We start from the raw sequence: 25,697 nt of genomic DNA, 5'->3' as shown, positions 1-25,697 counted from the left end.
TCAAGTCTTTTGCCCTCAGATGACAACATGACTTTATTTAAACAGAAACAACAATAGAGTGTTCAGAGGATGCTCTACGGGAAAGGGTTGTCAGGTGTGTAATTAAAGCTGGCGTCCAGGAACACTGCCAGCGTTCCCAGGGTGGTGATGATGACAAACAACCACAGGAAGAGACGGTCCACCACCAGGGCGATGTACTGCCAGTCTTCAGTCATCTGGAACAAGCACAAACACCAAGTCAGCACCTTGAACAGACCTGGACTACAAGCTGCCCGGGGCTCACCGAGTCGTCCGTGTCCTGCTTTTTCAGCTGCTCAGCGACGTACGTCACAGCAGAGATGGCCGACTTCAGGTTGGGAGGGAGAACCAGACAGAAGCGCTCAGAGTCTGGGAGCCACTGGAGCTGAACCGTGCTCTCACATCTGCAAAGGGAAGGCAGGGAGGAGGAGCACCTTAACCTTAAGCTTGTTTTATGCTTGACACATTCACTTTCTGCTTGGTGATGCGGCTCACGGATGGAACGCGCTTCACCACTCGCAGCGTTTATGGTTCGTGCGGCTCGTCTCTGCGGTGAGCCAATATTCTCCCAAACTGTAGGGGGCAGCATGGAGCTCTACGGCATGCATCCAACACTACACCATAGTAGAAGTAGAAATGACTGTTTACAACATGGCATTTCAGCATTTTTAACAGCGTCCTCGTCTTTTCCAACAGTGTAAACTATTTCTCTCCAAGAATTATTAACAACATGTTGATCACGTTGATATCTGAGAGCTGAATCACACAAATGTCTGTATTTATGAACCTCTGCCATACTAGTTCTTGCCGGTCCGCCATGTTTTTCCGCATCCGACCGTCCGCGTGGTTAGAAATTGTCCTAGGTGCGCGTTGTGGAAATTTTGGGCCGTGCGGAGATGCAGTGGAGGGGCGTGGTTGTTAAAATGACGCAATTTCGCCGCACGGAGCCGTGCGGACCTCGCGGACGCGTCAAGCATAAACCAACCTTTACGCTCCACTTTAACTAGAGGTCCTCAGCTGCTTCTGCCAGCTGGAAAAGCTGAAAACTTAGAAGCTATTTTATCCTGGAGATGTGTGAGAGGTTGTCTATGTTTATTGTTGTTTATGCCTGATTGTAAGGCTTAGCCTTCTCGATGTGCTTCTGGGTAGCTGCATGCTTTTTAATGTCTGACAACTTTGCATAGAGGTCTGTTTTGCAGTACATGCAGGTAGCTCTAATGTCACTACCTGCATGTGGTTTCAGCCAACCTTTAAATTCAGGTAGTGACTCCCATTCTTTGCGGTACTTTTGGAAATAGGATTTTGGTTGTGTCATTGTTGTAATGTATTTACTTTGCCAATTTGTCTAATAAAATGTTAAATGTCTGTTTTTTATCGAAATCTGTGTCACTATGATGAAGGGAAAACAAGGAGGTGGGACAGGATGAAAGAAGTAAAAACAATTTTTTTAATTTTGAGTTGGGGAAAATGTGAGGTGAATTGAGAAATTAATAAATGGTAAGCAATAAAAAAAGGCTGGGGACACTTTAGAAAGAGGAAGGAGAAATAAATGTTTAAAAGATGAAAAAACGTATATAGGAATTAAAGAAATTATTGCTTTCTAAGCAAAAGTAAACAGTGTAAAGTAGCCTTTAAAAAGGCTGTTTAATGTATGTTCAATTCTCTATAGAACTGATACAAAGTCTGAAAATAGGTGGATATCTGTTGGTGGGTGGCCAGTGTGTGACTAACAAAAGGAAAAAATTGGTCTTAAATACTTGGATATTTCTTTTTTACAAATAAATTTATTTTCTCTGTAAAACAAATTTATTAGTTGGAGGGTGAAAACCCACAAATGGTTTGATTGGTCAACGGGGGTAGCATGATCATGCTGCATGCACATGCGCAGATCATTTTCTTTCTGATCATCTGGAGGAAGGACACGGTCCTGTCGCTTCAAATGCATCTCTAATCTGCAGGTAAAGTCGGCATCTCGGCAACAAAGTTGTAGTCGAAGTAGCTGAGGAGGGTCGGAAATGTCACCAGAATTGTCGCTAGTCGCTTTTTTGAAAAACAGTCGTTAAGGGGGTCTGAAAAGTCGTTATAAATGGTGACAGATTCGCTAAGTTGGCAACAGTGTCTGTGATGTCTCATAGCTGTACATGCGGCCGTGCAGCCCCTGGCCGCATGTGTGGACTAAACCACTTTGCACATTTTCAAGGGGTGATAGATGCCTCAGAGATTATTCAGTTATTATTTTTAAGGCGAAATTCTGTTTCTTAACCTCTTTATCCAGGTAAAGGGAAGTTTATTAAGACATTAAGTAAGTTGGGGGGAAAAAACAACAACAATAAAACATTTTTATTCAAAGCTGTCTCAGGGCCCCTCCCTGCAGTGGGCCCTGGGTAAACGGTACCCTTCCCCCCCCCAGTCCGACGCCCCTGTGCATTACTATCATTAAGCAGCAAGGTGTGTTGAAGCTGTCATCAGCTAAGGGGCGGATGCTTAAGTGCATCAGGGGCAGCGAGGAAGTTGTGATCAGGCTGGAGATCACACCAGATTCGCTGCTGCAGGCGTGAATCTGCGGGTCTGCAGCATCCCCTTCTTAACGTGACATCAGGACTTCCCATATAAGGAAGGCCCGCTCACCTGTTCGTCAGATCATTATTTCCTCGCCATGATCTTTTTTCATCCCATCAACCTCCAGTCATCCAACTGGAACCAGTTAGTGTTCCTGATCATTCTCAGAATATGCCATGCCTGCTCTGGTGTTAAAAGTGAGTACATTTAAGTCCTAGATCATATTTGTGCCTGTTCTACTGTCATTTTGAAGGATTATTATTTATATGTGTGTTTTTACTACATTATGAGTAGAAATGCTAATAAAAACTCCCAATTATACAAACAAGTGAAACTGGAAAAATTAGGATCTGGTGCAAAGTCAAATTTATTTCAGTCATTCAACTAGACAGAGAGTCTATTTAAAGGCTCAGGAACCCTTTGCAGGTGTTTTCTATTTGTAATTATAAATTTTAGTTGATTTGGGTTTTGTTTCATATCACACAGTGACATTTGAATAATTAAAATGCATTTTTTATTAAAAGCTTTAGTTTACAGTAATAACCATGTCTAATGTTTGATTCTCTGTCTCATAATTTTAATTAAGTTTTACTTTGAGAGCACATTTTCCTGAATGATTAAAATGCGATTAATTTAGATTAATTAATTACAAAGCCTGTAATTAATTAGATTAAAAATTTTAATCAAGTCCCAGCCCTAATATATATATATATAAAGCAAGAATTTGGTCTAGTTCACTAGGCTAGTCTTCAACAGCTCTGGGTTTTAATTTGCCATGGTGTGCAGAAGCATGTAAAGCTCAGCCTGGGGCCGTATGTGGCCCTAAACGTGATTTTAGGATTAATATCCTGCCCTTAATAAAAGCATTCTTTCTTCATTAAAAGGCAGTGTTTACATTAATGCTCAGATCCTGTATGGCTAGCTCTGAAAACACTCCCCTTGCTCTAACATGAACCCTTCAGCTCATACTAGCATCCTTCTCTGGAGTTTCTGCTCCTATATTCACTCAGGCTTTTTATCCAAACGCTCTCATAGATCTTTCCTCTCCTCTTGGATAGAAGTGACACAATCCTGCCAAAAGTCTCCCAGCCAATGGGAAGCCAGGTATGATGCTGACCAATGAGCTTGTCACATTCTTCTTCTAGGTGTGCTCGTTTTCTCAAGATTCCCAACAGCAAAGGTCTAGCGCCCCACGTACCCCAAACATACATATCAACAGTAGACGGACCAGCAGAGGATGCAGATAAAATCAGGTCACCTGACCGTGATGAGATCATAGGTCAGCATGATATCTGGCTTCCTATTGGCTGTCGTTTGGACAGAGAACAGAATTAGATCTGAGCATGAAAACAACATTCAATGCTCTCAAACAGGATATTAATCTCATACACCCCTGCTGTAAAATATTCTGACTCATTTTAGTGATAACCATATCAGGAGTTCTGTGTGTGTTTACAAAGCTACTTTAGCGTTAGCGGCTACGATTATTCGGGTCAAATTAATAAAAGTCGTTTTGTACATTTTACACATACTTGTATTTATGTGCTTGTGCGGATCCTCCGTTGACCTCCATTTATTTTAGTGACTCCACTATGCCTAACCTTAATCTAAACTAAAAGTTGATTCACACCAAACCTAAAACCAAGTTTTAGGGTGTGTAGCCTTGTGTGGACCAGCAAAATGTCCCCATGATGCAGAAATGTCCACACACTACAGGTTAAAATTATAAAGACAACACACACACACACACACACACACACACACACACACACACACACACACACACACACACACACACACACACACACACACACACACACACACACACACAGGGCAACATTGAGAAAACATTTATGGCATGCCGTGACCTTTGAACTTTAACTCCCCTCACAGCTGTTCTACAAAGAAAACAACACATTCAGCCATGTTGACGAGAGCAACTGGAGCGTTAAACTATGGTTTTAAAAGTTTAAACACAAACATAGCTCAGAAACATTCGCCATCTTTTGTTTTCATCTCTTTAACACACCTTAACAACGATTTTAACCCTGTGATGCTGGATGAAGTTAATATAGTTCTAATAACATTTTTTATGAAAACTTCTATTTTATTTTTTTATTAAAAAGTAAAAAAAAAGATTTTCTAAAGTTTAGTGATTAGTTTTCATCAGTAAAATCCACTAATTGATCAATTCAAGTTTTGTAGCTGATTATATTACCTGATACAATGTATATATATATACATACATACATACACACACACACACACACACACACACACACACACACACACACACACACACACACACACACACACACACACACATATATATATATATATATAAATATATATATATATATATATATATATATATATATATATATAGCTAAGATTAGATGGCTAATGTCTAAAATAATCCCCTATTTAACCAAGGAGCCAACACCCTAATCTGTATAAACAAGCAGTACTTAGTTACTTTTAATGGTTGGAGTAGAAACACTTTTACAGAAATCCTACGTTGTTTGAATACCAAAATCAAAATGTTCCCTTTTGTATTTCTCCATTTACCTGCTGTGCTAGCATGAACCGGCAGCTAAACCAGCAAAATCATCAGAGCTTGTAGTTTTGACCAAACTGCAACCTGCTGATCCCAGTCGCTGACCACATCCGTGATGTACATTTTATGAATGCATGGTGTGTGTAAACCTGCAGCTGTCTGCAGCGTGTGTGTTTAGCGTGCGGTTACAGACGGCGTGAGGCACCAGTTGCAGAATGGCGTCAGACAGAAAGAAAAGAAGCAGCTGATAGAAGCGTGATGCCTGTGGTTGACTGTGTTTGGGCTGTGGAGCCACAGATCCGTGCTGAGAGGAATGGGATGCATCCATGGATCCCTCCTAACTTAGACCCAGGACCAGGCTGTGGACCACAGGAACCCCACCCCCTCCTTGTGTCTATCAATGAAAGATATGAGGAACAAAGTGCTGAAACACAAACAATGAAGCAATGACCTTCACTTCCAAACTATTTTTGGCTCCATCTACCACCTTTTGTGGGATTACCCCTAATGCCCAACCTAAACAGAGGCTTAGGTCCTGGCGACTGTCAGTGGGTGTGTGGGGCTTAGCTGGAGCTGAACCTGATTCCTTTAGAACAGCAGAAACCAAGAACAAGTTCTGGTTGACCGGACCAATGAGATGTTTCTGATGCCAGCGCTGAGTGGCAAGCTCCAGGCTTTCTTCAAGATTAGGCCTAATAATCTGGTGATGTAATACAGGTTTGTTCACATTTCAGAAATTGCAGTGTCGAACATTTTCATCCTTCACCTTCATTAAAAAATGATTCCATCCATCCATCCATCCATCCATCCATCCATCCATCCATCCATCCATCCATTCTCTTTTGCTTATCTGGGGTCGGGTCGCGGCGCAGTAGCCTAAGCATAAAGGCCCAGACTTCCCTCTTCCCATCCACTTGGGCCAGCTCCTCTGGGAGAATCCCAAGGTGTTGCTTGGCCGCTGTGACACATAGTCCCTCCTGCGTGTCCTGGGTCTTCTTTTAGGTCACCTCCCGTTTGGAGGTGCACGGGACACCTCACCAGGGAGATGTCCAGGAGGCATCCTAACTAGATGCCCGAGCCACCTCAACTGGCTCCTCCCGACGTGCATCTCACTCTTTACGTCACTACCACAAGCTCGAGACCATAGGTGAGGGTTGGAAAGTAGACCGAGCGGCAAAGCGAGAGCTTTAATTACCTTCAGGCTCAGCTCTCTCTTCAATTCAATTCAATTCAATTCAAGTTTATTCATATAGCGCCAAATCACGACAAGAGTCGTCTCAAGGCACTTCACATAATAAACATTCCAATTCAGGTCAGTTCATTAAGCCAATCAGAAAAAAATGTTTCCTATAGTCAGTGACTATACAGCAATCCTCATACTAGGCAAGCATAAAGCGACAGTGGAGAGGAAAACTCCCTTTAAACAGGAAGAAACCTCCAGAGAATCCCGCCACGACAGACCGCCTGCATCACTGCAGATGCAGCACCAATAAGCCTTGATCTTGTGAACAAGACCCTGAGATACTTAAACTCCTCCACTGGGGGCACGACCTCATCCCTGACCTGGAGAAGGCATTCTACCCTTTTTTCAACTAAAGACCATGGTCTCAGATTTAGAGTAGATGATTCTCCTCCTAGCAAACTGATTAACTTATTCTAAACAATTTAAACAGATTTTTAAGAAGGATGGTGTTTAGGGGCTTTACTGTAGAAATCAGTTTAAAAGAGATTTAAAAAATACACAAAAATATTGTTTTTAATTTTCTGGCTAAATGGTCCAAGTGTCATGTTTGAAAGTTGTATATGGGACCAGGTATGAAGGTACTAATCCTGACACTCCATCTGGATGCTTTAGGGGCAGACATGGTTAGATGGGGATTTGTAACGAAACACAGAGTTAAGATGTAAATACCAAAGTGGCGATCCATGGAACAGAGTCATTAACCCATATCTTACTGGACTGTGACAGTTGATTGATAAATGAATAGGAGTGAGTCGATGTAAGTGTCAGGGACCTGGCAGGGACACGTCTTCATAGTTCTTGTTAGTCATGGAAGCTAGAAACGTCCGGAGGTTTAATGGCAACCAATAAAAACAAACTTGTGACAAAAGGAGGATCTGACAATCTGAACTTAGCAAATAAATTGAGGATAAACATGAAATTGGGTTAAAAACTGAGACACTAAGTGACGGAATTACCCAAAAAATTAATTTATTAACCATTTATGACCAAATCATTTGGATACACTTTGAGTCTAAAATAATCTAAAAAAAATGTTAAAAAATGTGAAAAAGAACGAAAACAAGAATATAAAACTTTAATTTACAAAGAAAATAAAATACAAATGTTATCATAGAAATAATAATAATAACAATGAAATTATATGTATATATACACACACACACACACATATATATATATATATATATATATATGTGTGTGTGTGTGTGTGTGTGTGTGTGTGTGTGTGTGTGTGTGTATAATGAAATAATAATAATAATGTATATATTTATAAAAATTATAATAATAGTAATAGTAGTAGTTCTAACTAAAGTGATCTAGCTTCTGTTGCCACCTCCATGCTGCCTCTCATTAGGTAGCTGTAAACATGAGCGTATGCAGGACAGGCACATCCTGTTTTAGTCTCCACGGATTCTCCGGGCTCCTCTGACGATTGTTATAATCTGCCAACTCTGGTGCATTGTCTGCTTTACTGTAATTGCAGGTCTGGCATCAGATCCAACAGCCACACTCTGGCATGCTCTACAAAGAAGATTCATGCCTGCTTTGGATTTTATTAACTCTAAAAGAATCAGTTTAGCCTCGATGAGACCAAAGCTGACCTTCAGCAGTTGGTTTGTTTTTGACACGATCCAATCCACCCTGCACCGCCTGTCTAAAGGAAAGTCATTTTGGGTTTTTCATTGTGCAGCTTACATTTCCCCTCACCCTTGGTAGGCTCCCCGTGTGGAAACCATGTCTTTGTTGAGGAGTTGGTGGTACAATTTTACCTACTTACAAGGTGCACAACATTTATTATTATATTATTATTATTATTATTATTATTATTATTATTATTATTATTATTATTTTACCAGGATCTGACTGACTGACTTACTGTTTAGGCAGATTAAAAGGAACGAGACCAAAATTGTGCCAAATGTGACCAAAACACCAAATGTGATGTGACTGGCTCTAGTCAGTAAGGTCCAATCCCAGTACTCGCACTTCCATCGTTGTACGTTCCAGTCCAGGGGTGCAAGTGCGTCGGGTGTCCCTATCCGCGGAAGTTGATCATGCCCCTTTTGCACCCTCGCATCATACTTTCCCCAAGTCTGCATCGATGTGGACTTGGGCGAAGAGTATTACTCACAATCCATTGCTGTGTGGGAATTTTGAGAGGAAGAACAATGGCTCAAATTCTTTTCCGAAAATATGTCTTTTCAAACGAAAGAAATTCATTTTATTTATTCATGCTCTGAATATTTTGGACTAAGATGTAATGTGGACAGCAATGAATGTAACTTTTGTCAACTGTTTGAAAATTGTCAAGAAAGGTTTTTAACAAAAGTAGCACAAACTGCAACCGCCATGCGTTAAGGTTGATGATCTTAGGTGTGTTCTTGCTGTGTCTTTGTAAATCCATGCTTTCGTTCTTTTTTAAACACAGAAACAGTTTTGTTTACCTGTTTGTAGCTACGGTTTCGCCGACAGCTGCCGGCTTCTTCAGGCTGACGCTGACGGTGGCGCGTCACTTCCTTCTCCGTTTATCTGCGGGCAGCAGAGGACGTTGTCGCCCTCTACTGCCCGCTCTCCCCTCTCCGACGATGCAGTCCCATGCGTGGTCCAGCGTGTAAACTCCGTCGTCCCTGTTCATGGTCCCACATCCACGTCTCCTTATCTCTATTGCTTCCTTGATCTATCTTTTGTATTTTTGTTGTTCAGTGGTTATGATCCGTGTGCTGTCCCAGTCCATTATATGGTTTTCTCTTAAGCAATGTTCTGTTACGGCTGACTTTTTTATTGTACTTTCTGCTTCTTCTTTTGCTGCTCTTGTGTGTTTACGATTTGCCTCTTTCTCGCACTCCTTTCTGTGTTCTATTGTCCGTGTATTGAGTTGGCGTCCGGTTTCTCCTATGTATGTTTTATTGCATATTTTGCATGGGATTTCGTAGATGACTCCACAAAAAGCCATAGCCACCGCCCCCCCAAACTGCAAAATAAAACTATGGAAACGCTACGTAGACGACATACTGGAAATCATACCAAAAGGTCAAACAGAAACACTAACACAACACTTAAAGAATATTGACGACACGGGCAACATAAAATTCACTTATGAGTTAGAAACAGAAGGCAGTATAGCATTTATGGACATGAAAATCACCAGGCAGACCGACGGGACCCTAAACATAAACACATACAGGAAACCAACACACACAGACCAATATTTATTATGGACATCATATCCACTGATCATAACCACTGAACAACAAAAATACAAAAGATGGATCAAGGAAGCAATCGAGATAAGGAGACGTGGATGTGGGACCATGAACAGGGACGACGGAGTTTACACGCTGGACCACGCATGGGACTGCATCGTCGGAGAGGGGAGAGCGGGCAGTAGAGGGCGACAACGTCCTCTGCTGCCCGCAGATAAACGGAGAAGGAAGTGACGCGCCACCATCAGCGTCAGCCTGAAGAAGCCGGCAGCTGTCGGCGAAACCGTAGCTACAAACAGGTAAACAAAACTGTTTCTGTGTTTAAAAAAGAACGAAAGCAAGGTTGATGATTTTACAGTCAGTGTCCCGCTTTGCGCACTTGTGTACCACGCACCCGAAGCCTCACTGCACACTTCCTCCAAGTGCACTTTGCTAGATAGAGACCGCAGGGCGCAGTGCAAGTAGACTATATCCACTCAACTGACAACTTGAAAATTCAACATGGTGGCCATTTTAGAAAGAAATTTGAAAGAAAGAAAATTATCTTTTATGTAGCACATCTCAAGAAAAAAAATCACAAGGCGCTTCACAAGAACCAAAAATGTAATTTAAAAATATTAAAAATAGATTCAAAGCATGGATAAAAAAGGGAAAAAAAAAACAATAAAACAATGTATGTGAACAAAAATGTAAAGGAAGGGAAAGAGAAAATGAGTAGGAAAAAGGACAATCAATGGATCCTGGGAAAGGCGGAATAAGAACAGAACAAGGAGAGGGTGGTGACAAAGGTGGCACCAAAGCCTAAACAGGTGAGTTTTCAGCTGCTTTTTAAAGGAGACCACTGAGTCCACTGATCTCAGGCTCAGGGGGAGAGAGCTCCAGAGTCTGGGGACCACAGCAGCAAATGATCTGTCACCTTTGGTCTTTAGCCATGGGCACTGCCCAACCAGTGGCACTAGCAGACTTTATCTTAAAGATGGCTGCTGTATGCCAGGTTTAAGAGTGTTTGACAGATATGGGTGATGTGGATGTCAATTGTACAGTCTCGACTTTACGTTAAACCTAATAGTTTCAAATGGTTAAAAAAATATTATATTGTTGGTCATTTCTCGAGATTTTAGTGTTGATGTTTATTTTCATCACATCCTCATTCTCCTCACATTCTCACATTCTCGTTATTATTTTGATCTTCGGGATTTTGTACCTCAGGTCCATTATCAGATTCTATTTCTGGCAGGAAATATTTAGTTATGTGTTTCAAAGTTTCTTGTATTTATTAAGTTTTCAGTTCTTGGATTCCTCCATATGTTGAAGGCCCACTGGTTTCCTCAGACCATTAAGTCAATCACACCTGTCCTTTATCCATTATTCAGCCCAGCTCCTCAGTAATCACGAGTAATCACCTCTCCCTAAGTAAATACCACCCATTTTCTTTAGTTTATTACCAGATCCACACAGTTAGGGGTAAGATGGATTCCAGCATGTTTTCAGGTTTAGATGTAAACTAACCCATCTCTAAAGTTCTCTAGATTAAGATGTTTTATGATGAACCCTAACAATTACAAGTATAAAGCCTAGTTTATGCTTCTGCGTCAGCTCCACAAAGTAGAGACACACACATTGACAGAGACGTTTTGCTCTGGGACTTCTCTGTCTCCTGGGAAGTGTTGCAAAGCCATTCCCTACCAGGACAACAGAGGGCCTAGTGCTGTTCTGTGGTACCACCCTGTCATTTATCTGGTCCAAGATAGTGCATTTACTATTGTGTTTATATTATGTTTTTGGTATTTCAGAGACTTTCTAACACGGATGAAATTTGTCTCTCATTCTCCTCCACCTATGCATGCGCTCAGCACCTCTAAATCTACGTTTCCCGTCACTTCCATCCACGAAAAATAGCTTGCTGTATCTTTTTACTCCTTCAGTCATAGGCGAATAAGACGTTCATATTCTAAGTTTTTCTGTGAGGTATTCTTCAAGCCGCTCCGTTTCTTTGTACTTTTGAGGGCACAATTTTGGTGCTGTTGACGAAAGTGGTGTCCTGGCCAATCACAAGCTTACATTCTCCGTCTCATTGGACGGAAGTTTAGAAAAGTGGGCTCGACTCCGTACGTGCACGCGAGCCTGCTGGAGAGCTTACGCAAGGAAGGATAATGGCGTTGCGTGTACCCCACCAACGCAGATGCAGAAGCATAAAGTAGGCTTAATGCGGCCTTACCGTCCTCTCCAGGGCAAGACGAGATCGGGGTTGATCTTGCGGAAGAAGTACTCTCCTTTAGGTTGTCGTCCACTGAAGTTCTGGGTGGACGTGTTCTCCTTTTCAGATTCTTCCTCCAGCATAGGTTCTTCTGGTTTTGGTCTCATCATACCAATGTACTTGGGCAGGATGTGAATAAAAATCTGCAAATGTACACAGTAATCACAGCTGGGTTGTATAGTGTTACTTTACGACTTTCAGGGGATGCTTCAGTATCAAGTCCTGATTGTTTTTAAAAATCCTACTCCCACTGATTATCTAAACATTTCTGCAGTCTGTTTCTATCACTCCTGAGTTAAAGGTTCACTATGGAACATGGACACTCTGGCGACATCTAGTAGAGGTGATGGCTGCAACAACAGAAAATATTTTCCAGCCATGTTCCAGGGTGTTGGTTCACTGCTGACATAATAAGTGACCAGCCAGCACCATGCTCAGTGACGAATCGTACAGGATAAGGACTCGTTTCTACTAATAAGTTTACAAGTTTTACAACAGTATTTACCGTTGGAACATCTCGTGGGCTCAAAATCAGCTGCTTGACTTGTATAGTCCGCCATGTTACACAGTACCAGCCCTGCCTTGTCCAAGCGGAATTTTTAGCACAACAGTACCCTCTAGTGTCTGTTAGATGTAAGCATAAACTCAGTGTCGTGTCTGTAAAAATACAATTTTCATTATTTATTTATTTAAATGTAGCTTTTGAAGGGAAGACTGCACATTCATTCTGCACACGTCTAAATGTCCCGTGGAGGTATTATTTTTTCACAATCCAGCTTTTTATTAAAATGTTCCATATTCCACCTTTATTTTAGAAAAATCCATACTTTATGATCAAGTATGCTTATATACACAGAGTTTGCCAGATGTTAGATGAACAAGCCTTTCCATATTTTGGATTTTCATCCTTTTCTTTAGTGGTATACTCGTGTTTTAATTTTGTTACCAATGTCAGTTGTACTCTCAATCCTACTGACAATCTTCAGACCCACGGCCAGTTCTTAGCAACCCACTTGAATCCTCAGCAGTCTTACAATAAGATTCATACTGGGCCTGCTTGGACCTCACAAGACCCCCATGTAGGGCTCTGTTATCGACCTCAGATCTACTGTCCATCCTACCAACAATCATGGTAACTGCGTTCTATTTTTGCTGCTCAGTCCCACCTACAGCACTATAACAATTATTTTGCTCCTTTGAGATTTGCGTTGGGTTCCTTGAGACCCACAGAATCCCAGTCCCAATGCAGGGCTCTGCTTCAGTACCTTTCGAACCCAGTTTGGCATGATGTGGGTGCTGGGTGTTCGGTGGTGCAGGTTGAGTACAACCACACTCAGGATGACAGAGAAGGTGACCAGTATCATGGTGAACATGACGTAGTTGACAATAATTGGAATAGCAAGTGACGTCTCTGGGACTTTGTCGGCCAGCAGCAGCATGAAGACTGTGAGAGCGATGAGGACAGAAATAGAAAGTGTCATCTTCTCTCCTGCAAACAGAATATATAAACAATCAGGAAAAGCCTTGGAAATCTGTGAATTTGACTCTTGAGAACATAAACAACCCTAAACTAGATGTAATAGGACAGCTTTGAAATGGATAGATGAGTTGTTTTTATAGATAACCAAGTGAGTTAAGCTTCAAAAATGATTATGTCAACAAAGCTGACCTGCTCCTGGAGGGAGGTAGAAGACAAATATGGCTAAGACACTGGTAAGGATGCAGGGTACGATGATGTTTATGATGTAGAAAAGAGGCTTCCTCTCAATGATGAGATAGAAGGTGATGTCCTCATACAAGTCATCCTTAACGTTCTTTCTTGTGGGCTTGTGACGGATTGCCCATTCTCCATTCTCTGTGGGGAGATAAATTTGTGGTGAGCTAGGATCCAAACAGATCATCAAATGCCAGATTTCATCGATGGTAGATCAGTAAACTGACCAGTGAAAGCATTGCTGTCTATGACAATCTCATCAATCTCATTCCCGTTCTCCTCCAGATAGTACTGCAGGTCTACCTCAGAGGCATCGTAAGTGTATGAGCGGAAAACCATGCTGCAGTTTTGCCAGTCAAATGGAAAGTACGCCACCTACAGAGTTTGAAAAGTATTACTGAAATAAACATGTGTTTAGTTTTAATTCAACTTAGTGATTTTGTCAATACTCATAATGCCCAAGAGAAATTTCAGTCTGGTTTTAGGGTGACCCACAGCACAGAGACGGCCCTTCTGAAGATATTAAATGATTTTAGAGTAAGTGATGATGCCCGAAGGTTAACGGTGTTGGTACTACTGGATCTTAGCGCCACCTTTGACACAGTAGACCACACTATTCTTTTAACTCGTTTAAAAAACAGATTTGCCTTTTCTGGTGCTGTTTGCAGATGGTTTACATCCTACTTCATTGACAGGACTTTTATGGTGAGTTTGGATACCTGCTCTTCTAGGGTTCAAGGGATTATGTGTGGTGTGCCCCAGGGTTCAATTTCAGGCCCAGTACTTTTTAACTTTTATATGCTTCCTCTTGGCGGGATCATCAGGAGACATGGGGTGAATTTCCACAGCTACGCTCATGACACACAGTTGTACGTCTCCGTGTATGCTGACACACAGCCAATGGACGTACTTTTTAACTGCATTTTAAACATCAAATCCTGGATGGCAGAAAACTTTCTCCAGCTCAACCAGGACAAAACTGAAGTTTTAGTCATCAGTTCTGAGGCCCAGAGAGAGAAACTTTTACCAAAAGTACAATTAATGCCTTTTAATCCTTCTGAACAAGTGAAGAACCTGGGTGTGACTTTTGACTCTGAGCTGCCTTTTATCCCACACATAAAAAACATAACTAAAATAGGTTTTTATCAACTAAAGTACATTGCCAGAGTTCGCCCTATCCTCTCTTGGGCCAACACAGAGATGCTGATGCATGCTTTTATCACCAGTAGAATAGACTACTGTAATGCCCTGCTTTCTGGTCTTCCCAAAAAGAGCAATTCAGGCTTACAACTTTTTTGGGTGGTGCAACTGTCATAAATATTTTTATATTTTGGGGAAATTATGGGATTATGGGTTATATGGGGTGATTTTAACCCATAAAGCACTTTGAACTGTATTTTTTGGATATGAAAAATGCTATACAAATAAAATTTGATTGATTGATTGATTGATTAGTTGATTGATTGATTGGTTGCTTGACTGAGTGATTGATTGATTGATTGATTGATTGATTGATTGATTGATTGATTGACTGAAGACATGGCCTTGTTTATAACATGCACTCTGTTGGGTGTTTTTATTTTTAAGTTAGACATCATATAGACCTTTAGGATTACTTTACTTTTTAAAAACAAAAAAATATATATATACCAGCATTTACCTGCTTTGAATTTAACTGTAACTACTCCAACATAACTCCATGGAGAAACAAACACTTGGATAAAGTAGACAGTACCTCTATGGAACATGAGCTGCGGTAAATGGCTGGTGGTAACCAGGTTATCATCCCATTGCTGTAAACCAAGACATTAACGTACAGAGCCACGTCAAACTGCCCGTCATTACTGTGGGAGAAGGGACAAGAACAAACTTTGCTTGTATTACAACTAATCATGTCCTCCCTGACAGGAATCTTAATATTGTTATTAAAAAAAATTATGAATCACAGATTTTAACAAATAGCATTGTTCATACATCTAATAAGACACTAACTTATAGTACTACTGAGGACAACAATCATATCAGTTTCGATCATCAGGGAAAGACAATGAAAAAGCCTAACCACCACACAGCAGAGCTAACTGCTACTCAGCGTTAAGCTAACAGCTACTTAGATATAACTAACAGCTACTTAGAATTAAGCTAACAGCTACTTAGAGTTAAGCTAGTTACTCAAGTTCAGGTTGTGTCTGACTTCAGGGACTACATTACTTGAAAGCAGATTACGTAAAAGCGATGCAAAGGCTGTCCAAATTCAAAGACTCCTCCTAACGTGGCCCACAAATGTACTTTTCTTTTCACTTTTCTTTTATATATATATATAAATGCGATTGTTTTGATGATTAGCTAGCTTAAGTGGTTATCTTGGCTCCTTCTAGCTCAAAGGGGTCACGATAGGGTCAACTGTTCGAGCCAAAAGGTTCAAGGTCATTCTGGTTTTTAAAACACTCTACAGAGCTTAGTTTTAGATCATCTACAATAATATGTGAGTGTAACTTACTTGTTTATGAGGTAGATATCAGGGCGCCAAACCTTGTTGGGAGGAATTCTCAAAACTGTTATGTTGTCATATTCTGCAGGATTCCATGACAACCGGTAATCTGTCCAGTTCTGGGACAGAGGAAAAGGAAAACCACCACGAAAGTTAGGAAAGCAGAGCAGATAAGAGGTGGGCCGCTGGTGGACAGAGTTGGAGCTCATGCTCATACCAGATTCATGAAAACATTGGTGGTCATCTCGCCATTCTTCTCATTCTGTAGGAAAATCAGGGGAAACGATTTACATTAATGTGCTACTTGTGTAAAACTGTTTGGACTTGTTGGACAAGTCCTGGCTTGATTATCACCTTTAAGTCGCTTTGACCAAAACCATCTGCTAAATACATAAACATAAACATAGATGTCCACTGGTTTTCATCCAATTCTAGCAGTGATCTGATTCATACAGAACACATATAAGTGCATGTTTTCACCAGATCACCTAGAACTTTGATTTTATGCATGAGAGCATCTTGTGTGTTTAAATATTTACCAAGCTGACGAGCTGGGAGAGGGTCATCCCAACCCGCACCATCACCTTCTCCTCCCAGTGACGAGCTGGTCTGACTTTCATGTTGTAGTCCTTAAATAACTTTTTATGGAGCCTTCGCTCCGTCTCTGAAGCTCCTGGGTGAAACAGCAAATCAGGATGCTGATGTGGATGACATGTTGAGTCATACAACAACAAATATCAGATGATTGATCAAAGCATACTTCTGTAATCAGCCAACACTATGTTTGTTCTCTGTGGATCAATGAGTCACACCTGCTGTCGTTTGGAGTACAATTCCCTCTGAGATGACAAGCTAAAAATATCTGATCCCATTTAGTGCTGTTTAAATGGACAAGGACAGGTTGAGATGTTTGGTACAAGAACACGAGAAAAGCAAAATACCTTCAAATAATTCATGTAACAACAAAAGCTATTGGTTAAGCAACTATTACTATGGGACTATTTACTAATTAGTCACCACTTTAGAATAAACAAAATTTACCACGACTCATTTGTGCACTTCTGTTGTAATGCCAAAGCTAAACTGTGACCCAAAAGCTAAAAGGGCTTGGTTAAACCTTCAAAGAGATTGTAAATGAAATGGAGCATAATATGAAATACAGTGGAAAAGTTATTGACATCGATGTTAAATCAGGAATTAACAGTGATTATTTGAGTTCAGTTCCACTGGCCACACACTAGCCTCACTACTACTCGATCTATTCATGAAGTAGGTTAAACAATCTCAAAAATCAACACATCGTACCCCGTTCTAAGATCATTTAAGAACCAAAGAGCTCAGAACATCTAAAGCTCTGCAAGTTTCACTTGATCACGGTTAAGGTCAGAGATCAAGATTCAACAGCTAAAATAAGACAGGAGGCCAAAAATGTCCTCCATAGGAGAGTCCCGAGGCCAAGACCTCTGCTAAACATAAGAAACCAAGTTTTGTCTGACTTTTGCTACAAAACATATTTTTCAAAGACTTTTGGGAAATAATTATGAAGACTGGGTTGTGTGTCCCATTACACCTGATATAAACCAAAGGGCATCATACTAACAATCACGCATGGTGGTGGTAGTGTGATGATCTGGGGCTGATTTACTGCTTCAGCACCCCTTGCTGTAATAGATGGAACCATGAGTTCAGCTCTTTAGCAGAAAATCCTGAAGGAGAAAGTCTGACCTTTGACCTTAAATAGACCATTCATGCTAGAAAATTCAGCTCAAGATAGCTTTGTGTGTCAAAAAGCCAAAAACTGAAAAAATCTGCTAAGACAAATATTTTTTCACTGCTCTGTAGCTTTGTCTGCTTTTGCAAACCCAGCAGTAGAGTCTGATGATGCTTCACTTTCAAATATGTAAAGTATCCAAGCAGATATGACAGAGGAGACAAAGATGATGCAACAACCAGGGCAGCTCTGCTGAAAGCACCAGAGGAAAGTCTGTAAGCAATTATATATATATTTTATTGTATTTTTTTGGTACTTAAATCATCTATTTTTTATAAATAAGGTAAGGGTTGAAAGGATTCTCCTTTGGGCATCCCATCAGGAAATAATAATAGAGTTGAGAGCAGCGACCATGCCACAGGTCACCCAAAAGGGCAACTGTCAAAGTCATAGGCAGTTCAATTTTAATATCCTGCTCCTCTGGTGAGCAACAATCTGTCTATTGTTTTATTAGTCTCAGTATTTTTTTTATTTTAGAAAACACAAAATAACAGAAATCACATCCACTGGAAGTTTTTTTTTTAATCAAAAAAAAAAATTAAGCTCATGGAATAAAAGTAAATTGTGACATAAAGTAACACAAACATTTCTTACCAACGATGGTGAGATACAGAAAGCTGCAAACCATGAAAAGCATGCTCATCCTCACACTTTGGTTAAATTCTATCTTCAGTTGTCCCATGAAGGCAGTCATGGCATCCTTGCTGACTCTCCTGGTCCAGTAAATGGTTTAAAACCAGATTATTCTCTGCAGTACTTTCAAATGAAGGCCTTCCTGAAGCTGTTCATGTATTACCCCCAACACCCTCAGCCATAATGCCATGGGTGAAACCACATGATTGGGTGAACATGTTGGGAGTCACGAGCGGGTGGAATGTGTTTGTACTGAAAGGCCTGCGGTATAGGCACCTGTTGGTGCTCGCCAATCTGACGTTAGCACAGGGAGGAGGGGTGAGAGAAGGAGGAGTGGATGGGGTCAGGACAATGGAGATATTTTGAGAAGGACAGAACAAATTGACTAGGTGGAGTAGAATGGTGGTGGTTTGGCGATGAAGAGGATTACTGCTGGCATCTCTTGCTGAAATGACTTCCTCTCCATCCGGTAACGGATCTCTCCCTCATTCCTCTTCCAAATTAAATCATATCACCTCTCCTCCTTTCATCTCCTCTGTCAGCTTTCAAACCTCCTCTAGGTCACTTACTGACATTTATAAAGCCTTGTGTTAAGCTTAAACCAATCATCGGATCTCAGATTGAAATCATCTGAAATTTTAAAGAATGAAGATTTTATTGACCTCAGAACTTTGATCGTGCTCAAACTGAAATCCATCATACTTTTCTCCCATTCTCTGCATTGAGTCTACTTTGAAAAACATGAAACAACATAATTATTTCATAAAATGCAAACTGAAAGACCCACAATATTAATGTCATCATATTTGCAGATGATCTAATGCTTTATTTGTGTAAATTTAAACTATAAGTTTCTTCTTCTTGGTTCAGTTTATTGAGGTTTCAACTTTTAAGATTAAGCGTTTTAAACTCATTAAACAGTTTAGAGTTGTTTTCTGACTGGTACATCTGTTTCTTGTCTTTTGGATTGTAACACATCATTTGGTGTGTTAGGTCCAGACTCTTTTGTTGAGATGATTTAAAGCTACAATAAAAGAGATTTTTATCTTTTTAACCCTCTCAGGCTCAAAATAAGTTTTGATAAAAGAACTAACAACTAAGTCCCTCAGGGGTACTTCTGAGTTAAAAAATGCTCATGAAATATGCATGTGGAGTAACCAGGTAGGTAGGTGTTAACTGTTGCAAATCTGCAATGCCTGCCTCCAGGGGCTTAAGCTATTGCTTTCAAACATGTTTTTGTGGTTCTTGAGCCATAAACTTGAGCAACTTTACAGTGAACAGCATTCTGTAACTCTGAACAGTTTGATGCTTGTGTAGGAACACTAGCAGCTGTTAACTGTGCCAGTAGCTAACATCAAGCCTTAGAGTTAACTTTTTTAGTTTACCAACCATTAATAAAAGCACAAGAGACAGAAGAAGAATTTTGCTTTTTTGCATCTTAGTTGAGCCTGGAGCTAAAAGTTAAGCCTGGGACACACCGGAGGCTGACAGACGTACCGCGGTTTTGAAAAGTGAAGTGGTCACACAGGACGCACCGCTGAGCGCTCCTTGGAAAGCCGCAGGATAGTCACAACATCACACGGGACTTGAGAACAGGAAGCGAAAATTGACTCTTGGTTTTACGTGATCAGCGTTGTCGTCATGCTTTGAGAGACTAATTAATTACAAATTGGTAAGCACGCTATTTATTAGAATGTTTTGAGATCAATAATACTTTAAAGTTATCAAAACTGTGGCTGGGTTTATGCCGTAAAGCCGTTCTGCGTCGTAGTGTCAGTTGTAAAGTACTCCACAATGTTGTAAACAGCCAAGGCGCAATTGTGCCGCAGCACATGAAATAGAACTAGCGCCTATCTTCAGCACCTTGGTGCTTCTAGGATGCAGCGCTCCCGTGTAGCCACTTTCATTAACTATAATGGCTTTTATTTAAAAAGACGGAGCAGGCGGGCGCTGTGTGGGCGGGCGCGATGCGTCTGTAATTTGGAGGTGAAGCAAAGCGCTAAAATCAGAGTGAACAACAGCACGGTATATACTAGCTTGAGGGAGTTAGAAGAGGCAACAATATCACAGACTGATGGTGACCTGGCAGTTTTGTAACAGGACTTGTGAGAAATAATATTTTATACTTAACAATGTGGTTCTTTTAACCTTGTGGTTTAGTATCAGTTGGCTCGTGTGAGTGTTAGCTTATTGTTAGCGCTAGCTACCGCATGTGGCAGGATTATTTACGACTGTTGCAATGCTTTCAGCCAGGAGGAGAGAGAAGCAGGAAACTTGTTCAGTGTTGCTTTAACCAAAAGGGCAGCATGGTGACACAGTTAGTAGCACTGTTGATTCACAGAAATAAGGTTTTATATTTGAATCCCAGCTGTAGCCTTTCCATGTGGCGTTAGTATGTTCCCATATGGGTATTCTCTGGGCGCTACAGTCTCCTCTTTTTTTTATCACAATTTTTATGATTTTCTCATTTTTTAAATTTTTTGAATAATTAAAAAAAATCATTTTATACTTACGTAAGTTTTTGTTTTTGTGAAGCACCTCGTGATTTTTAGCTTTAGAGGCGCTATATAAAAGATCGTTTTCTTTCATTCCCTTTTCTCCCACAGATTCAAAACACAGATTTACATTTTTTTAGACTTAAACTGTCCTTAGGTGTATGACTAGTTGACCTAGGTGATCTGTCCAGGTTGTCCCCCGCCTCTAACTCAATGTTTACTCCACATAGACAAAAGCTCCCCACAACCTTATTTAAGATGAAGAGGTTTAGATAATGTGTGATTTAACATGAATCATCTGAAACAAATTCCTAAATAACATTTCTAATTTAGAGTTCTTTGAGAGTGAGACCTGTTTTGGACAAAAAGCAATAACCTGCAGCCAATTAGTCAATTTTGTTTAAAAATTACAATTAATAAAAATTGTTTCTGTTCAGTCAGTGCCTATCTGCAGCAGCCATAGTTTCTGTAGATGAAGTAGCATTGTTGTGCTACCATGTGAGTCTCAACTGCCTCTATTACCACTAAAAACATGAAAAAAAAATGTTAATTGGTTTTCTATCAGTGTACAGTGTCAGGAATCATAAGCCTAAAATGAGTAATTTTAATAAGCCCCAAATTGTGATGTCACAATAGGTAAAATTAGCATAGAGCTCCCCCTCACCTGTTTATGCTGGAGGAGAAACAGCTCCATTTTATTTCTTAAATTCTGCAATTGTGCCCGTGTTCTCCGCATCACAAACTCATAGAGCCCTATACTGCAGATATGCACTGATTATTAAAGATTGAATACGGAACAATTCAATAAAAAGCTATATTTAAAAAAATATTACCTCCTCAGAACATTTATGCAGAATGAAGGCACAGTGTTTCCTTTAAAAGCTATATTTGAATTAAAACTAACGAAATAATTATTTGGACGTGCACAACACTGGGTTTATGTTTAATGATAAATGACTTGCACTTATACAGCTCCTTTCATAGTCAGAGGACTCCAAAACGCTTTACATTACAGTGTATCTGTCATCCATTCACACACATTCACACACTGATGGTGATGATGAGCTACAATGAAGCCACAGCTGTTCTGGGACACATTGACATCTACCAGCCAATAGAGGGCACCATTGCTGGTTGCTTGGCACAGACAGAAGATGTCGCGATCCTTCTCAGAAGAGGAGCGACCATAAAAGATCTAAAACCAGAGTGAGTTTAGGTGAAGCCTAGACCAGCGGTTCCCAAACTTATTTAGCCGCGCATCCCCTTCTATGTCCCGACCATGTTGATGCACCCCCCAGCCCCACATATATATATATATATATATATATATATATATATATATATATATATAACCATATATAACCAGATATACATAAATAGACATATATCAGACGTCACGCTAGACAGTTACTCGACAGACAAGGTTAAAAAAATATGATCGACCATTTTCCCCATCACTTTCATTTTTATGTTTATGTATTATATATTTTAGAAATAGTAATTAATAAACATTCGATACCATTACAATTTCCTTTGATTTAATTTCAAATCAATTTTTAGAGTGACCAGGTAGCACATAAACAATGCAATTTAACGGTTTTCTTAAATCAGGAACGTTTAACCAGAGCTCTCTCCTTCCTTCTGCTCTGCGTAAACCTGAACTGGTCACCTACTTGTGCGTAATCAAATGTCTTTAGGGGAAAAGATGGAAAAGCTATAGCCATGAGCTTCACTTTTACCTCAGACCGACTTATTGCTGTTTTATGGTGTGGCTGAATCTGCGATCCGCTGCCACGCGGACTGGAATAACAAATGCTGCAGTAACATGAGATGTGGTCAGGTTCATGACTGGCTCCACTGGGTGGAGTGGACTCGAATTTCATACGTCATCCCAAAATAGAAGCTAAAATCTTTATTTGACCTTGAATGAAAAATGTTGTTATAAAACCTCTTAAAAGTTTTTATCACGGAGGCGGCAGCGCTCATTTCTGCCTTCAGTCTGACGGCACAGCGCAGCGTGCGCTTGTTGAATCAGTATGTGTGTGTGTGTGTGTGTGTGTCTCTGTGTGTGTGCGGCACAGCTCCATGAGCCGCTCCAGTCACTGCATCTTGTTATTGGCGCTAATTAAACCAATGTTGTAAAATTACTTCTGCCCAGCCCAGATGTGCTCACTTGTGCACCCGTGAGCCGTGGTTCCGCTGGAACGCGTCTGACCTCTGACAGACACACTCTGAACTCCAGATCTTCAGCGCACTGTTAATAGCCTGACACCTTTAGAATGCTGTCCCACAGTCAGTGTGCTAATATAATAATATAATAATACTAAAATGCTCAGATGGGAATCGTTTCTTGATTTATTTTGTTACATCCACAATGTTCTGTGTGTGAGGTTTACAATGTCAGAACACCTGCATGAGACAGGTGTTAATTACAATCTGCCAGAATGACTCACCACCTTCAGATTTCTCCAACACCGTTAAAAATGATCAAATACGGAACATATCGGCGTGCGCAGGCCAGAGCGCTGAAGCTCGGCGCATTGTTATTATGAAGCTAGGGCACATGTGGAGGACACAACACACACACACACACACACACACACACACACACACACACACACACACACACACACACACACACACACACACACACACACACACACACACACACACACACACACACAAGCAAAATATACTTGTTTTCAATTACATTTATTGGGCCTACTTACTTTTTCTTATAGCCCACCCACAAATGAGTTTCTGGCTATGCTAATGGTGACATGACAGACTTATCTGAGCTCCGCAGCCATTACACTTTTCGCCTCGCGCACACCCTAGCGGCAGCTCGCGCACCCCACACTTAGGGAATCCCTGGCCTAGATGGACCTAAATAAAATGTTTCAGCATCGGCAGCAAACCTAGTGGCTGGAAACCTTGTTCTATGTTGCAACTACAACCTCCACATGCTATGTGTCACTTTGATGTTCATGTTCCACATTCAACCTTTAATACTTTTATTGTACTTATGGCATGACTCTGCTAGTCTGTGCTATTAAAAATAGCAACACAATCCAATGTTCACACGTGTCTTAAATAAGGGGTTGAAGATGAATTAAAAGCATCAACAAGAACTAGCAATTCATTCCATGGTAGAGATAATGTTTACATTTAAACAGTTGGAAGGTTTCTGTTGTGTTGCACAAGATAAGCTAATGTGTTCATTCTCCTTCAGCCGGCTCCTCTCTCTGCTTATCTGTCCTCTGCTGCCTCCTGAGTCACCCTATCCCCTCGCCCTAATCCTTACCAGGGTTTGCTGCTTGAAAAACAAACACGTCATAAATTAGATCCACAATGAGCGTTGAAAAATGTCTCTGATTTACCCCCCCACCCCACCCCTGCATACCGGCACTCGGTGTATAAATACATCAGTCGGAAAGGCCCCGGTGTGTTTTTGTGCATTCACTAAACAGCTTATCTCCTCGCTGCTGCGGTTTCATGAAAGGCCGCCGTGTTAATCTGAGGAGGGAGATAAGTGCAGCTCCAACAGTAGTGCAGCGATAATGCTGCACAGAGGTGTTTAATTCAGAACAGCCATCAGCCGTGTCAACAGGAAACTCTGGTGAAGACGAACAAAGTTTCAGCTTCAAATGTAGAAAAATAAATGATGACTTCAATAAATGAGTCCACAGCATGAAATCTGTTTTATTAATTCATAAAATAAAATAAAATAACTATTTATCAGATACATATCACTCCAGGTGCTGTTGAAGCAGAGCAAATGAACACAAATCTTGTTGCCTGTTACTTTTAATTATGAAATAAAATACACTTTTAATAATTTATATTTAAATTATATTTTGGTTTAACCATTTTCAGTATATTTCATTTGGTATTTTGAATTTTAAAAGTTTGAATACAATTTAAATACATTAATTAAAACGAATAAGCAAATATTAAACAGTTTCAAATCTGGCTTTACAGTATAAAAAAATCTAAAGAAACTTCTGCAGAAACGGGAAAATTGCTTTAATAAATAAAATGTCTCTGAGTTTAAATATTTAGTAGAATTTAATGCTTTAAATAATACTTAAATGGTAAAACAGATGCAGATGCAGGAGGTAAATCTGTTAAATGTTCTATTTAGATTTGTCACAAATTTATAAATCAGTTTAAAGTAACTAATTTACCAATTTACCAATTTAAACTCCCCTCCAATGTTAACTAAGACTGAAATAGACAAAAAGTTAAAGATTTAGTGTGTCCAATAGGACATGAGATGTCTTTGTGTCCTTGTCAGACTTAAGAATAGCTTCCAAACACACACACACCAAAGCACCAGTCTCCGAAACACGAAAAGGACCAGAACGGCTGCAGAAATATCCCGTAAGCCCTTGTTGCCGTCCCAATGTCACGATCTGCCCCTGCCCAACCTGACTGTGTTCCTCTCCTGCCGTGATTGCCCTTATTGTTCTCACCTGTCCCTCGTTTACCTGCCCATGTTTCCCTAATTAGCCCTCTGTATTTAAACCACCTGTTTGCCCCTGTCCTTTGTCAGTTCATTGTTGTTGTTTGTTGGTGTTCCTGTTCATCCCATCCTGCCATTAAACCATTTTTACTTTTACTGAAGCCTGCATTTTTCCTCCTGCTCAGCTCAACCACACATGGTCCATCATCTCCACCTCCTACACCGTGACACCCAAAGGCCGTTGATTCAAGCAGCTGGTAGCTCAGCGTGTTTATGGGTTAATGGCCTGTG

The 25,697-nt window shown here is 40.5% G+C and overlaps 1 protein-coding gene across 1 annotated transcript; it reads right to left on the bottom strand.

Annotated features, from left to right (window-relative positions):
- On the bottom strand, positions 1-18,666 carry chrnb1l (cholinergic receptor, nicotinic, beta 1 (muscle) like). The gene is made up of 11 exons (XM_015946247.3): positions 18,408-18,666; positions 16,582-16,715; positions 16,260-16,304; positions 16,052-16,161; positions 15,287-15,395; positions 13,779-13,926; positions 13,507-13,692; positions 13,103-13,326; positions 11,799-11,980; positions 284-422; positions 1-215 (listed from the first exon to the last, which is right to left on the bottom strand). Exons 1-11 carry the CDS (start codon positions 18,505-18,507, stop codon positions 75-77), a joined length of 1,518 nt encoding a protein of 505 aa, XP_015801733.3. The 5' UTR covers positions 18,508-18,666; the 3' UTR covers positions 1-74.
- Between the last annotated feature and the right edge of the window lie 7,031 nt (positions 18,667-25,697).

This window comes from Nothobranchius furzeri, chromosome 2, assembly GCF_043380555.1.
Source record: "Nothobranchius furzeri strain GRZ-AD chromosome 2, NfurGRZ-RIMD1, whole genome shotgun sequence".
Lineage (NCBI taxonomy): Eukaryota > Metazoa > Chordata > Actinopteri > Cyprinodontiformes > Nothobranchiidae > Nothobranchius > Nothobranchius furzeri.
This window is presented reverse-complemented; position numbering and strand designations above follow the sequence as displayed.

What these genes read in the sequence shown, in the direction of transcription:
- chrnb1l (XM_015946247.3), bottom strand. Translation starts at nt 18,507, where the DNA reads ATGACTGCCTTCATGGGACAACTGAAGATAGAATTTAACCAAAGTGTG. An exon ending in GATATCTACCTCATAAACAA is followed by an intron (nt 15,396 to 16,051) that starts GTAAGTTACACT and finishes CTTCTCCCACAG; the next exon opens with TAATGACGGGCAGTTTGACG. An exon ending in AGACAGCAATGCTTTCACTG is followed by an intron (nt 13,693 to 13,778) that starts GTCAGTTTACTG and finishes ATCTCCCCACAG; the next exon opens with AGAATGGAGAATGGGCAATC.